Below are 13,204 nucleotides of genomic sequence, written 5' to 3' on the forward strand. Positions count from 1 at the left end.
TGGGGGGAAAACTTCTCCGTCCCTTCCAAACTGCTTTCCTTAAATTCCCACAGTTTTTTTATTTGTCCCTTCCTAATTTTTTATCTCAGCACAGCACAGAGGGTTTTCCATGGTCTCCATCAACTGCTGACACCTCATTTCTCCTGCCACAAGTGACTCCTTTGGCTTCATCCTCTCTGGAATCTCTGGGAAAAGTAAGACAAGCCCAAGATAAAGACAAGATAAAGACCTGGCCAATTAAATGAAGGAGAAATCCCACAAATCAGTGGGTTTGTGGGTTTTGCTTTTCCCAATGACTGTTTTTTTTTCATGGGCTCCTGTTACTGGAAATACTTTTAGAAATCATGAATATACAAAAGAATATCAGTAAATATTCATCCTACAGCACTAACAAGCTCTGAATGCAGCACAGCTCTCCCAAAGCTGAAAAAAAAATATTAAAGGAAAATAAAAATCCTATCAAATTTATTCAGCTGGAATATCTCACCCAGAGAGCTATTCTCCCATAATATTTGGGGCAAGCACAGTGCCATAAATCTTAGTGCCATTAATCCATAGACTCATTCATCTCTGTTCAACTCCATAAAAGCAATAACCTTGTCACTATAGGGAGGAAGATTGGGCTTTTAATTGCATATAGATTTCAGGAGAGTTCTTATCTCCTCGTCCAATTTGTAGCTCCAGTTTGTCCCTTGGTCAAATTCCATGCAAATCCAGCCAGCTCTCACACACTCCAGATGTTGCAGGGGCTTGGGAAGAACCTGTTCAGGGCTGTTTGATAATGCACCCAGCCTTTGCAAGCTTGGCTTTATTAGACAAGCCTAGATTTAATTAGCTCCTCTGAGCAGGAAATGCATTTCTCAGAGGACGATCAAATTTATGGAAACAAAATCCCAATAACTGTTCTTGAGTTCCCTGATTCATCTCCCTTGGTTCTACAAGTGCCACCAAATTCGTCCCTTGCAGTTTACAGTCAACAAAGGCAAAATAAAAGGTGGGAGAGGGTTCTCTTCCCTCCCTCCCCAGCAGCAGGAGGTGGAAACTCTCGATTTACTTACAGCCCACAGATCCCTCTCTGGGATCTGTTTTTTTTTCCAGCTTTTACTCAGCCAAGCAACTCCAGAGGCCCAAATCTCCTTGCTGCTGTTCAATTGGTCAAACCAGCAAGCCCAGTTCAGCCCAGCAAACACAGAACTGCTCCCCCAGCCCACAGCCAGGCAGCATGGATTGGGTCCAGCTCTGTGTGCTCCACATGTGCTGCTCCATCCAGCAGCTCTGGCCCCATGCAATGGATCTTAGAGCCCAAATTCACATCCTTGGGGGTGAAGTGTCTCTCTGCATTGCATGGTGTAGGGGACAGAGGTTGTGCTTGGGGTGGGTGGCTCCAGGATGGTCCCCAGGCAGCACCTGGGCAAGTGCCTTGCCTTGCCTTGCCTTGCCTTGCCTGTAAACTTCCCTGAAACTTCCCTTCCACTGTCCCAGGTTGCTCCAAGCCCTGTCCAGCCCAGCCTTGGACACTTCCAGGGACCCAGGGGCAGCCAGAACTTCTCTGGACACCCTGCACCAGGGCCTCCCTATCCTCACACCCAAGAATTTCTTCCTGTATATCCAACTTAAATCTCCCCTCTTTCATTTCCCCCCTTGTCCTGTCACTCCAGCCCATTGCAAATAACATCTCTCCATGTTTCTTGTTGTCACCTTCAGGCACTGCAAGGCCACAGTGAGGTCACCCCATGTCTCTTCTCCAGGCTGAACAATCCCAGCTCTCCCAGCCTTTCCTCCCTGCTCCATCCTCTGCTCATCCTGGTGCCTCCTCTGGACTCTCTCCAGCAGCTCCAGGTCCAAACCCCAGGCTGTCTCTGCAGTCCCATGGTTTTAGATGTGGATTCTCCAGGTGCTGTCATTCCCAACAGTGATGTTCCCCACCCTCCATGGTGCCAAGAACGAGATAAGTTCCCTTGGGGCCACAAACACAGGAGCAGCTGTAACACCAAGTGTAGCTACACCACCACCAGCCTCATAAATAAATGATTCTCTGCTCCAGAATGGGATTTTTTTTTTCAGTGGAGTTCACTGCATTAAAATATTCCATCCTGCGAGATTTCGGATGCGGCAAGGAAATGAAAACTGATGAGGGAAGATTAGGAGCAGGAATTCCTGGATACAGCTCTCTCTCAGCTCCCCACAAGGCTCCTGCCCCTAATCTTGTCATCTACACGCCTGCACACATCAAAGTGTGACCAGGAGATAGCCAGCTCGGGGACTCTGTCACAGCATTTGTGTAGCAGAAAAATAAAATGTAACTTTCAAAGCTGTTTCCTCGGGATTTTTTTTTAGTTCTAACTCAGTTGTAAACCTGCATTTTGAATTTTTCTGGGTGTTTTCCTGCCTTTTGCATTCCTCTGTGTTCCTTTCCCTCAGCACCACTTATGTGTTTCCTATCTAAATTAAACATTCCTGGGCTTTTCAGCCCCTTTACAGTGGAGGCTGAGAACATACCCACAATTTTTCTGTTCTCCTAAGAACATTGAAGTGTTTAGAAGTGTTTAATCTCTGTCGTGAAACTTGCAGGACTCTACTCCTCAGCAAGATGAGGGTCCCACCAAGGATCTCTGACTTCATCACATCTCTGATTTGGGGTCCCCCAATAATTATTAATCTGATTTTCTGATATTTTCTATCATTTTGTGACTCATTATATCCTACTAAGGAAATAAAATACCCAAATCTTTTCCCTTTTCCCTCAAGCACCCATCTCTACCCATATTCCTCCCAAGATCATGAAGAACATGAGCTGGGGGCTTTGGTCCAGGAAAGTTGGAGTTGATGATTTTGGCAAGAAGAGAACAACTGGAAACTGTGATTCTGGTCTTTAAGACTTTTTTTTTTTAATATTCATGTAAAAAAAAAAAAGAAAACAACAACCAACAAAACAAACAAAGCAAAAAATAAAATCCAGCAGGCAAAAAAAAATAATAAAAGAGCAGAAAAACTAAGTTTATATTGAGAGATACAAACCATAGTAGAATAGCAATGTTTTAAAAATAGAGCAGCTGGTGATAACTTGACTTTCCAAAGATCCTACTCTGCAGAAGTGTTCAGCTGTAGATTCTGATCCCTCCAAGATATCAAACACTCAGGGAGCACCAGCATTTCACCAAAAACAATTTCACCTGAACTGAATTCCTTTGGAGAGTTTGTAATCCTGAAGGGTGGTGCTCAAGCCCACCACAGATGCCATTAAATGGTTATTTTGGAGGGTCTGGACCCCTTTCTTGTCTCTAACTTATCCCTTTTTTCTATTCATAGGCATTGTCTAGAGCTTTTTTAGGATGTGCTCTGAAGCCAGGTGGGAGGACCTGCTAAGAGCTCATAGTTCTCTCTTCCCACAAAAGTTCTGACAGGTCTCCCTCTTCCCCCTTCAAATAAACTCCCTCTCTGATGGATTGGCTGGAGGAGGCAACATTCCACTACAGAGTGGATTAATCTCCCCATCACTGGGGGGAGAATTACCACAGGGAAGTCCTGATGTCAGTGTGGAGTTACACATCTAACACTCCCTGGGATTCCTGCTCCAAAGGTACCTCTAATTAATTCTAAATGGGAAATTCTCCTGGCTCCATTAACGATGACATCTGCGGGAGCACCGGTGGCACACGGAGGCTGGGAGCTATTAGAGCAGGAATAACAATGGATTATGCACACTCCCTGGAGAGATCCAAAGAAATAAATACACTTTGCTATCACAGGCTCCAGCAAACAGAAATCAGATTAAATATCAGAGCAGATCAGCGTTGGAGTACAGCCAGCTAAGCAAAGGTGGGACTGGGTAGAGAAGTCACCAGGGGGGAAAATGCCCTGACCATGGGCTCTGTTTGCTTTGGGCACAGCCAAGGGGACACAACTGAATTTATTTCAAATACACAGCGATTATCAAAGGGGGATTTTCACTATTTGAGCAATTTAGAAAGGGCACAAGGCACTGCTCCCAGATATCGGTTTATACAGAAAATAGGAGCAAAATGTTCTACTCTGAGAGCATTTCTTGTTGTAACTTTGCTCACAGACCTGGTGGTGCTGTTAATACTCATGGGCAGTCGAGTAAAACTGATGCTCACAACAAAGATGCAACCTCAGAGTAGAGAAAACCTGTTAGGAAACACAATCCTGTTTACAGACTGCTTGGTTTGCTGCACTTTTTGCTCGTGAAGTTAAAAATATCTGAGAGTACAGCTCAAGGCCAGAAAGTCTGCTAGACATAGTCGTATTTTGAAGGGTAGGGACGTCTCCCATCCTCACTCCGAGGAGCTTCTTCATATCCCATGCCCTTCCTGGCCTTTGGGTCAGCTTCATACCCTGGGCCAGCCTTGTAGGGCCCCGTCCTGTAGGAGATGTTCCTGCCAGAGGCGTTGTAGGACACGGCTTTGTAGCTGGAAAGGAGACACAGGAGGAAGATCAGCCTCTGGCTGCCCAGCACTGCACCCTCTGCTCGTGTTTCATGGAATTTTGAGCTGTGTCATCACTTGGAGACACTCAGAGAGCTCAGCCCACCATCCATGGAAAGATGCAAGTCCCTTTCAGGGTCTTTAATAAATATACACTTTCTTTCCCTCAAAAAAATCATTTATTCAGTGATGGACCCACTGCAATAACTGGTTGTGTTGGAGTGCAGATTCCTCGTGATGTTACACAATCCCTGGGAGTGTTCCAGGCCAGGTTGGTCAAGGTTTAGAGCCACTTAGTCTGTGGAAAGTGTCCCTGCACAAGCCAGGGGTGGAATGGGATGAGCTTTAGGTCCCTTCCAACCCAAACCACTCTGGAATTCTATGATTCCATGTAAATCATGGCTCAGCTGGTGCAATCTACCCCTGCTAATGGTCTGCTGTGCAGCCTGCAATTGGTGGGCCTGAATCTACCAGCACAGTGCAAATGCCACATTTTGAGGTTGGTTCTCATACCCTCTGCTTATGTGTGAGTCACAAGGTCAGGGAGGGCAAATTCTCACTTTGGACCCACAGAGGACAACTTACTAATCATGGACTTCAGGTAGTGGTAGCTTGGCAGTGCTGAATTAATGGCTGGCCTCTGATCTCAAAGCTCTTTTCCAACCTAAAGGACTCTGTTTCCATCATCACAAGGACTATCATGACAGGGGTGTTACACACCATGCATCCTGGGCCAGCTGTGGGACACCTGGACACCGTGGGTTTCCTGCAATACTTTCCCACATCCACCCAGCTCAGCTTACCGGGACTCCTCTGGGATCAGCCCTTTGCAAGCAAGGCACATCATGATGCCTCCCACCAGGGCCAGGCCCCCTGCCACCCATCCAACGAAGAGGGCTGAGCCAAAGGTGTACCTGCAAAACAGGGTGGCTGGTTAGGGTGGGGCAGGTGCTGTCTGCTGCTGCGAGACACACTGAGCACTGGCACTCTCCCTGTGGCCCTACAGCTGTACCCAAAAGCCCCCAGAAGTCCCCAGAAGTCCCACCTGCACTCTAAACCCCAACCTTCACTATCTCATCCTTGAGATGCAAGGACAGAGATCCCAGCCCATTTGCTAGTCTCCAGCCCAGACATTATCTCCTAAGATTAATCTTCTGAGTCCTGCAGTCATCCCAACACATTCCCAGAGTTTGCCAACCCTTCAGCAGCAGCCCTGAGGGAGATCTCCACCCTGGAGCACGCAGAGCCAGCTGAGCACCCACCTGTTCTGGACGTTCTGCATTCCCATCCCCATTCCCTGGTACATGTTGGTGGTGGACATCCAGAAGTTGGTGACCAGCATGTTGGCAAACACAGACACTCCAGTGATGGCACACAGGCCTGGGATGGGACAGAAGGACAGACTGAGAGCCACGCAGTGCAAGAAGCCAGCTGGGGCCTCAGGGAAGCATCTCACACTTCTGGAAAGGTGGGTGAGACACTGCTCTGAGCCCTTCAGCACAAAGGGGGACCCACAATGTGTTATGCTTTTCTTCCAGATTTTCCTTGCTTTTAAAGTCAACCATCAGGAGTTCAATGTCACACAACACTATCCCAAGTCAGACCAGCAGGAATCTTCCTCTTGGTGTGTTTTGTCACACAAATGAGTTTAACAAACAGATCATTGTGTAAAATACCCAGTATTTCATTTTAAACATTTGTTTTACAGTGAAAAATGTGAACCAAAAATTCCCTGACAGAATTTTTATTTTAATGGGAAAACACACTCTCTGTCATGTGAAAGGGGAGATGTCTTTAGTTCACAGCCTGTTTATCACCAGATGTGGAAGATTAGCCCCTGGAGGTGGGCACTTTTTCCATTCATCCAAATAGGGAATGTCTGGGATGGCCACCCCGACAATCCTGGCAGCAATGCCAACCTTTGGTATTTCTCACCAGAGGAATTCACAGAACACTGGAACATGGAATCACAGACTGGTTTGGGTTGGAAGGGACCTTAAAGACCAAGGACAGATAGCAGCTAGAGTGTCCAAAAGAGCTGAAGTCCAAAACTTTTGGCAAAAAACGCTCACATGCCATTTTGTTTTGTTCTTCCTTCCACAGTGTCCATGACCAGGTAGGATGGGGCTTGGAGCCCTGGTCCAGTGGAAGGTGACCCTGCCCATGGCAGGGGGTAGAACTGGATGATTTTTAAGGTTCTTCCAACTCAACTCATTCCATGATTCGGTGATTCTAAAATGATGGGTGTAAAACACAAAACTAAAGCTGTGTGGCAGAAGGTGGTTTCCCCTTTCCAGCTTGTACTTATTGAAGTTGTGTTGAATGTCTCATATCCCAATAAAACTTCAGCATTGGGATTTGAAACATTTTAAATAGGGACATTCTCCTTCCCTTTGTTACAATATGGATTTAATTTCATTATTATCTCAAAAATAATGTTGGAAAACCTGTAAGTGATGTATTAAGCATTTTCAGGTTTGAGAGAGCTGGGCATTCCTGTAGCCTGGTATTTAAAATCTACAAATCAGGCTACAGCAATCCTTGGAATCTTCCTAAAACTCTTATGGATAAAGCCTGAAACTAGAAAAAATATTCTATATAAATAAGGGCTATAATAGTACTTGGCAACAACATATATAAAACAAATCCAGAGATATACCTCCTTCTCCATCTGTGGGATGTTTTTGCCATGTTTTGTCTATACAAACTTCTGGTTTCCTGAGATTTTTTTTGTCCCCTAATCAGAGTTAAAAAACACTTGACCCCAGGAAATCAGGCTGGAGGACAATGCCAATAACTTCAGAAATCCACCAAGACTTGCCCAGTCCTCAATTCCAGGGAAATGCAAATCCCTCCACGTGGAAGACATGACAGTTCCCACTTACCAGCAACGATGAACATGATGCCAGAGGTCAGGGTCATGTTGGCTTTGGCAGTGTCCTCCATGCTCCCAATCCGGATGCATTTCAGAGCAAAAATGCACACGAAGAGGCCAAGGATTCCCAGGACAATCCCCACGATCATGAGGGCCCTCACAGCCTGGAACATCGCTGCAAAACAAACAGCAACAGCTTGGCTGAGTGGCTGGAATGGGATTTGTCAGAGTCTGGGGGATTTTCAAAGATTGCCATTGTCTGAAAATAGAAACATTAAAGAAGAAAGCTTTGGGAAATGGGCACTGGATCTACTCTGTATTACCTTTGGAAGTGCAGCTGTTTTACTTAACTTCCCAAAGAGTTTGATGGTTTAGGCAGCATTTTTTTAGAAATGTTCAATAGCAGCAGTCACAAAATTAATGGAGAAGAGTTAGTGAGGATCTGGGATAAGCATGGATTGTTCCACAACCACAGTGTTTGGGAAAGAGTTCTTCTTTCCTCCCCAGTCATCAATGAAAGCAGACAGCTCCACCCACCTATCCAGGATATTTCCAACTACTGCATGACTCAAAATGCAGTTCTGTGTGTTCCTGCTTCCCAGTAAAGCACTTGGAAAAGAGAAAAATCACCTTGACAAATATTACACAGACAGAAGGAGAGAGCATCAAGGCTCTGGCACTCATCTCCCTCACCATCTCCTTCCCAGGGTTATTTGGAATATCAGTCCTGCATTAATCTGTCTATGTTCATGAATGAAACATCCAAATACCCCCATCCTGAACTTGTTCAGCAGTGTGCCATGAGCTGGAAATGCTGGTGGGTCATGCCCATAGGAGCTGAGGCGTGAAGGAGGCAAAAACCTTTCAGACTTGTCTTGGGTGTAGTAGAAAAGTAGAAGGGAAAGTAAGGGGAAACTTACACCTTTAAAACTGGAGAAGTGGTGGGGGGAAGAGCACTTGAATACCAAGGTGGTTCTCTAATGAGGTGGCACCCCTCCCATCTTTTTCCAGACCCTTCTCCTCCCCACTCATGCAGGAGCCCCTGGCAGAGACAGGAAGGCGGCAGAGCCCTGGAGGGGGGCTGGGAGGTATTTCAAGGGCTGTTGGGATTTGGCTGGGACACTTTGCAGCCTCTCCTTGCCCTGCCACAGCCCTGGGTCTGGCTCTGGCTCTCCCCAAGCATGATTGAGAAGAGAAAGTGGGCTGGTGATGGAGTGACACAGGTGGAAAACATGTTCCACACCCCAGGGACTGCTCTGTCACCCCAGTGCTGGGTGACCGCGGTGCCCAAGCGTGCAGGGGAGCACAGAGCCCTTGCACAGGCTGGCAGGAGGGTGTGTAAGCCCTTCCCAGGAGGGTGCTGGGTGCCTGGGTCCTCTCCTGGCCTGTGGGGTGTCAGGAGGCAGAGCAGACCCGCGATGGCACCGCGGCGCTCATGGAAGCGGGCGGGCTGCCATTCCACAGGCCGGGAATACACCAGCTTCTCCCATCCCAGCCAGCAGTCCCACCGCCTCAGCTCTGCTCTTATGACTCAATTTGCCCTTATCAGCTGATAACGAGTGCTAACGAGCCGGGGGTTTTCAATCTCCCATTCATCAGCCCCCAGGTAGGAGCTCATTAGTTATGATCCAGCAGGGAATGGCGGATACGCCTTATCAGCCCTCAGAGGTTGTTCCGCAGCACCTGATGGGGAAGCAGAAAGAGGAGGAAATTTCAATCTCCATTTGGCTTTGCAACTACCAAAGTTTCTCTGCAAATGCTTTTGTTTCAGGGCAGGCAGGAGAGGCTGGTAATCCAAGACTATGGATCGTGATGGAAGCTCCTGGTCTCCAATTGGGACAGTTCTTCACCCCTGGGTGTTTCCTGCAGGCTCCTGGGTGTCATCACTGGGGTGTGTTCAACCTGTCCTGCATGACCCCAAAGATCCCACCAAGGAGAGGTGTTCCCAGTGCCCATGGAAGGACTCAACAGGCAGGGCCAAGCCAAGCAGCCAAGGATGCTCCACTTTTGCTGGAGCACTGTCATGAATCTCCATTGAAAGGAGCTGTTAGAAAGGGTGGGGAGACAAACACAGCAGGACTTGACAGAAAAAAAACCCCAAATAACCATCAGCAGCCATTCCTGCCTCCATGGGACTGAGTTATGGATGGAAAGCAGAAGGAGGTTGTCCCAGGCCTGCTGTGGCATGAAGGCCTCTCCACTTGGCTCACGGGACTGAAGTAGGAGCTCTTTGGAAAAGCATCACGGCAGTTTCAAGGGAATTTTGGCATCCATTGAAAGCCATCAGAAAAGAGCTGCTTTTCCAAAGGTGAATGACCTCTGCTTGGAGGAAGGAGTGGAAGGGCTTAGACAAACAAAGTGGGAGACTAAGGAAAAGTGGTATCAGGAGCAGTAGGAAGCAAATAGCCCTGGAGTTAAAAACCTGCCTTTTGCACACACATTTCACATGAGGGAGGATAAACCTGGCTTGAATACAAGGGCTGGTGTTCCAAAACAAGGGAATAGCAAAAGCACCAACAGAAATAGCTTCTCCACCAAAATAAATGCCAGTGATGTGAAACTACTGCCTGCATCCCTGTTTTTTCCACAGCTAAGGGAAACTGGAAAGTCATCTTCCTCCCCTGTGTGAATGGTAAGAGGTGAGTGAGGTAAAACAGTTTCAAGTCATTTAAATTTCAAAGTCATCACCTGCATTTCTGTTGCTAATACATAATAAAAAGGTGGAATTCGACTTTATGAGAAGTAGTGATTGATGAGATACAGAAATTTTAGGGAAATTAAGTGAATTCCAGCAGGAATTCAAGTTAAGCAAATTCCAGCAGCGACATTTTTTCTATACATTTGAATGAATTAATCAATTAAATGGATTCATATAGATAACTCTGACAAGATATCTCTAACAACAGAAATTGTCTGCCAGTGCCTTGCACATTTCTTTATTGCCATATTACTTAAAAATAACTGAAAAAGTAAAATCTTGATTGGGATAAATTGACATCAAAATGATGGCTACCATTTCTTTATGGCTCATTTAAAACACAATCACCTGCCCACAGCATTATGAAGAGATATAGTGGACAACATCTCGATAAATCTAATTTTTAGTCTTTCAACTAAATAATCCCATGGTAGAGGTGACTCTAAAGATCAGGTTTGCTCTTCCAAATTGAAAAGAATCCACCTGGCAATCCTGAAGCTGGATACACAGAGACACATTTATTCCATCACACCCCTCAGAGAGTCACAGGTCCTCAGCAAAGTTTGAGGATCCCTGAGGATGGCATCCCTGAGGATACAGAGCTGGAACCCACATCACACTTGGATCAACAGTTACAAAAGGCATGTGCATCAGTGCTTGCTTGGACCTTTTTGTGGTTATGCACCAGGAGTGAGAAACACTCGCAGGGCCAAATTTACTGCTGGGCTGGGAGCACTGGAACACTCTCACATGCAGTGGGGGTGGGAAGAACAGCTCTTCTGGGGACATTAGCAAGCAAGCAGGACAGCAGTGCCTCTGCATTCATCTTCTGTAGGCACTAACACTGCCCAGGTGATGGGGAGTGACTGGACTCACCTTCCCCTTCATGCCCTTCCTACCCACACATCTCACTGGCAGATTTCTCCCATTCCAGTTCTGTCTTTGGAAAAACAGCACATTTCAATTATTTCCATTGTCCTGTAACACTGCACAACTGCACAGGGCCCTTTTCCTTGTGTTTCCATTCCAGGGGTCAATACCTGGAGGGTTAAACATCCTCGGTCTCCTGACCTCAGTGGAGCTGTGCTGATTTATGCCAGCAGTGGTGCTGAACCCGTGATGCTCACCCAGAGATCCCACTCACACGCTCCACCAAAAATCCCCACCACAAAAGTTATTTTGGCAACAGATCCGCTCCTATTTTTGTGCTCATAACACAACACTGGAAACGTTATTCCTCGTGAAGTGCTCCAAGACACCTGCTCCTCCCTTCAGATGAAAACAGTGCAGAGCTCCAGGAGAGCCCCTGGGTGCCACCTGGAGTGTTTTTCCCCTACCTGGCAGCCCGAGGATGGTGAAATACGGCCGGCACTCGGTGAAGCCGGAGCTCTGCCGCACGCAGCTCCTCCAGAGCCCCTGGTACTGGAAGACGGCGGTGACCGGGTTGTCATACAGGTCCTGCGTGCTCCAGGTGTCCATGGCCGTGGCCATGATGCTGCCCCCGACGCCCAGCGAGGACAGGAGGAAGCCCATCACCTGGCAGAGGGTGGTGGGCATGGTGCTGCCCGCAGAGCTCCCGAGGAGCTGCTGCTAATGGGCGCCCGAGCCCTCTCGCCCCAGCCACCAGCACTGCAGCTGCTCTTATCAGATGCTTTCCACTGAGGGCTGTTTGCTCAAAGTGTTTTTGCAAGATAGTCCAGTTTCACTCTCGCTGCCGGGGAGGGCTGGAGATAGGAGCTTTTGTCCTTTAGAAGTGCTTGTCCTTCTTTCAAGCAGCCACGCTCTGACGAGTGTTGGGCAACCCACTTGGGGCTTGGCCAGCCCCCTGAAACCCTTTGCTGCCCATTGGGCCTCTCCTGCCTGCTTGGCACAGGGCAAGGACTGTGCCCCCAGGGGAATTCAGCACCTGGCCCTGGCCACCACCTCCCCATCCCTCTGCTGATGCCACCAGACAGCCTGTCCCCGTGGAGGTGTCCACACAACGAGAGACAGGGCTCTGTCACAGGATGTGGGGCCACCAGCCCAGCCCAGGGATGTGGCTGCTCCTTGCAGTGCCCTCACTGAGCTTCTATTGGATGCTGATCATGGCACAACCCAGGGCATCAAGCCAAGAACCCCAAACTGATCAACAAAACTCCTCCAGCCCTGTTCTCCATCTGCCCACATCCCCACTGCCATCCTGAGGACACACTAAAACATGTGGGAGGGAGGACAGCACAGCACAGGAAGCATGGGGAAATGGCCTTTCTGAGGGATGTTTGTCTGTATTGACTGGAGGGATGGCCCTGGGAAAGGGATGTGGGATGTAAAAAGTGGGAAATTCATTATCACAGTGGTGCTGGGCTCGTGGGAGCAGTATAAATGCCACTCTGCCAATGGAGTCAGTCAGGTACAAGGACCTTCCAGGCTTTACACTCATGCATTCTTATCCAGTATCCCCCTCCAACTGATTGACTTCAGTCCTGACCTAGAAACAAATTCCTACTTTAAACTGCCCATACCACAGGCACCATCCACACCAGCACCTGGATGTGAAGCCATGTGAAAGCCACCAGGAAGAGAGGAAAGGCTGATTTGTGTCCATGGGGGAGTTACAGTGGGGTTATTACACCCTGGATATTGCTCATGCCTTCTGGAGAACAAAAGGGAGAGACAGTCCTCAGCCTGTGGGGCTCTGCTGAGGCAACCAGAACACAATTCCATGTCTCATGGCAATCACAGCCCTCTCAGATCAGGCACAAGATGTCTTTGCTTCCATCAGTTTTATTCAAATGTCATCATTTTCACTCACTTTGGCAAGTCTATATTACAGGAAGGGGCAGTTCTGACCTACCTAAAGTTGCCAGCAAAAATAATAAAGTGAATGAAAACCATAGAAGGGAACCCTCAAGAAACAGAAGTGGTAAAGAGCTGCTCATCCTCTGTGAAGAATAGGGAATACTGATTAGAATTCCTTTTTTTTTTAATTTATTTTGAAGATGACTTGTAATAGATCAGGGCTGGAGAAGACTTAGAAGCTGAGACAACCACTAGGGATGAGAAGGACCTGGAAGACAGAAGGACAAAAAGTGCTAAAAGGTCCTCAGTGCTCCACCCTGTGGTCCCAGAACCAGAACTGAGTCCCAGTCTAGAAAATCCCATTTCATCCAAGCCCTGATTCTCCTCAACAGCTCTCAGGATGACTCC

The 13,204-nt window shown here is 47.6% G+C and overlaps 1 protein-coding gene across 1 annotated transcript; it reads right to left on the bottom strand.

The window, feature by feature from the left end:
* Positions 1–3,442: 3,442 nt before the first annotated feature.
* Positions 3,443–11,575, bottom strand: CLDN18 (claudin 18; the record flags this gene model as incomplete). Its single annotated transcript, XM_079315389.1, has 5 exons — positions 3,443–4,430; positions 5,249–5,359; positions 5,708–5,825; positions 7,331–7,495; positions 11,356–11,575. The coding sequence occupies 5 exons, from the start codon at positions 11,573–11,575 to the stop codon at positions 4,253–4,255; spliced, it is 792 nt and encodes a 263-aa protein (XP_079171515.1). The 3' UTR covers positions 3,443–4,252.
* Between the last annotated feature and the right edge of the window lie 1,629 nt (positions 11,576–13,204).

This window comes from Erithacus rubecula (genome assembly GCF_903797595.1).
Source record: "Erithacus rubecula genome assembly, chromosome: 11".
In the NCBI taxonomy this organism is placed as follows: Eukaryota; Metazoa; Chordata; class Aves; order Passeriformes; family Muscicapidae; genus Erithacus; species Erithacus rubecula.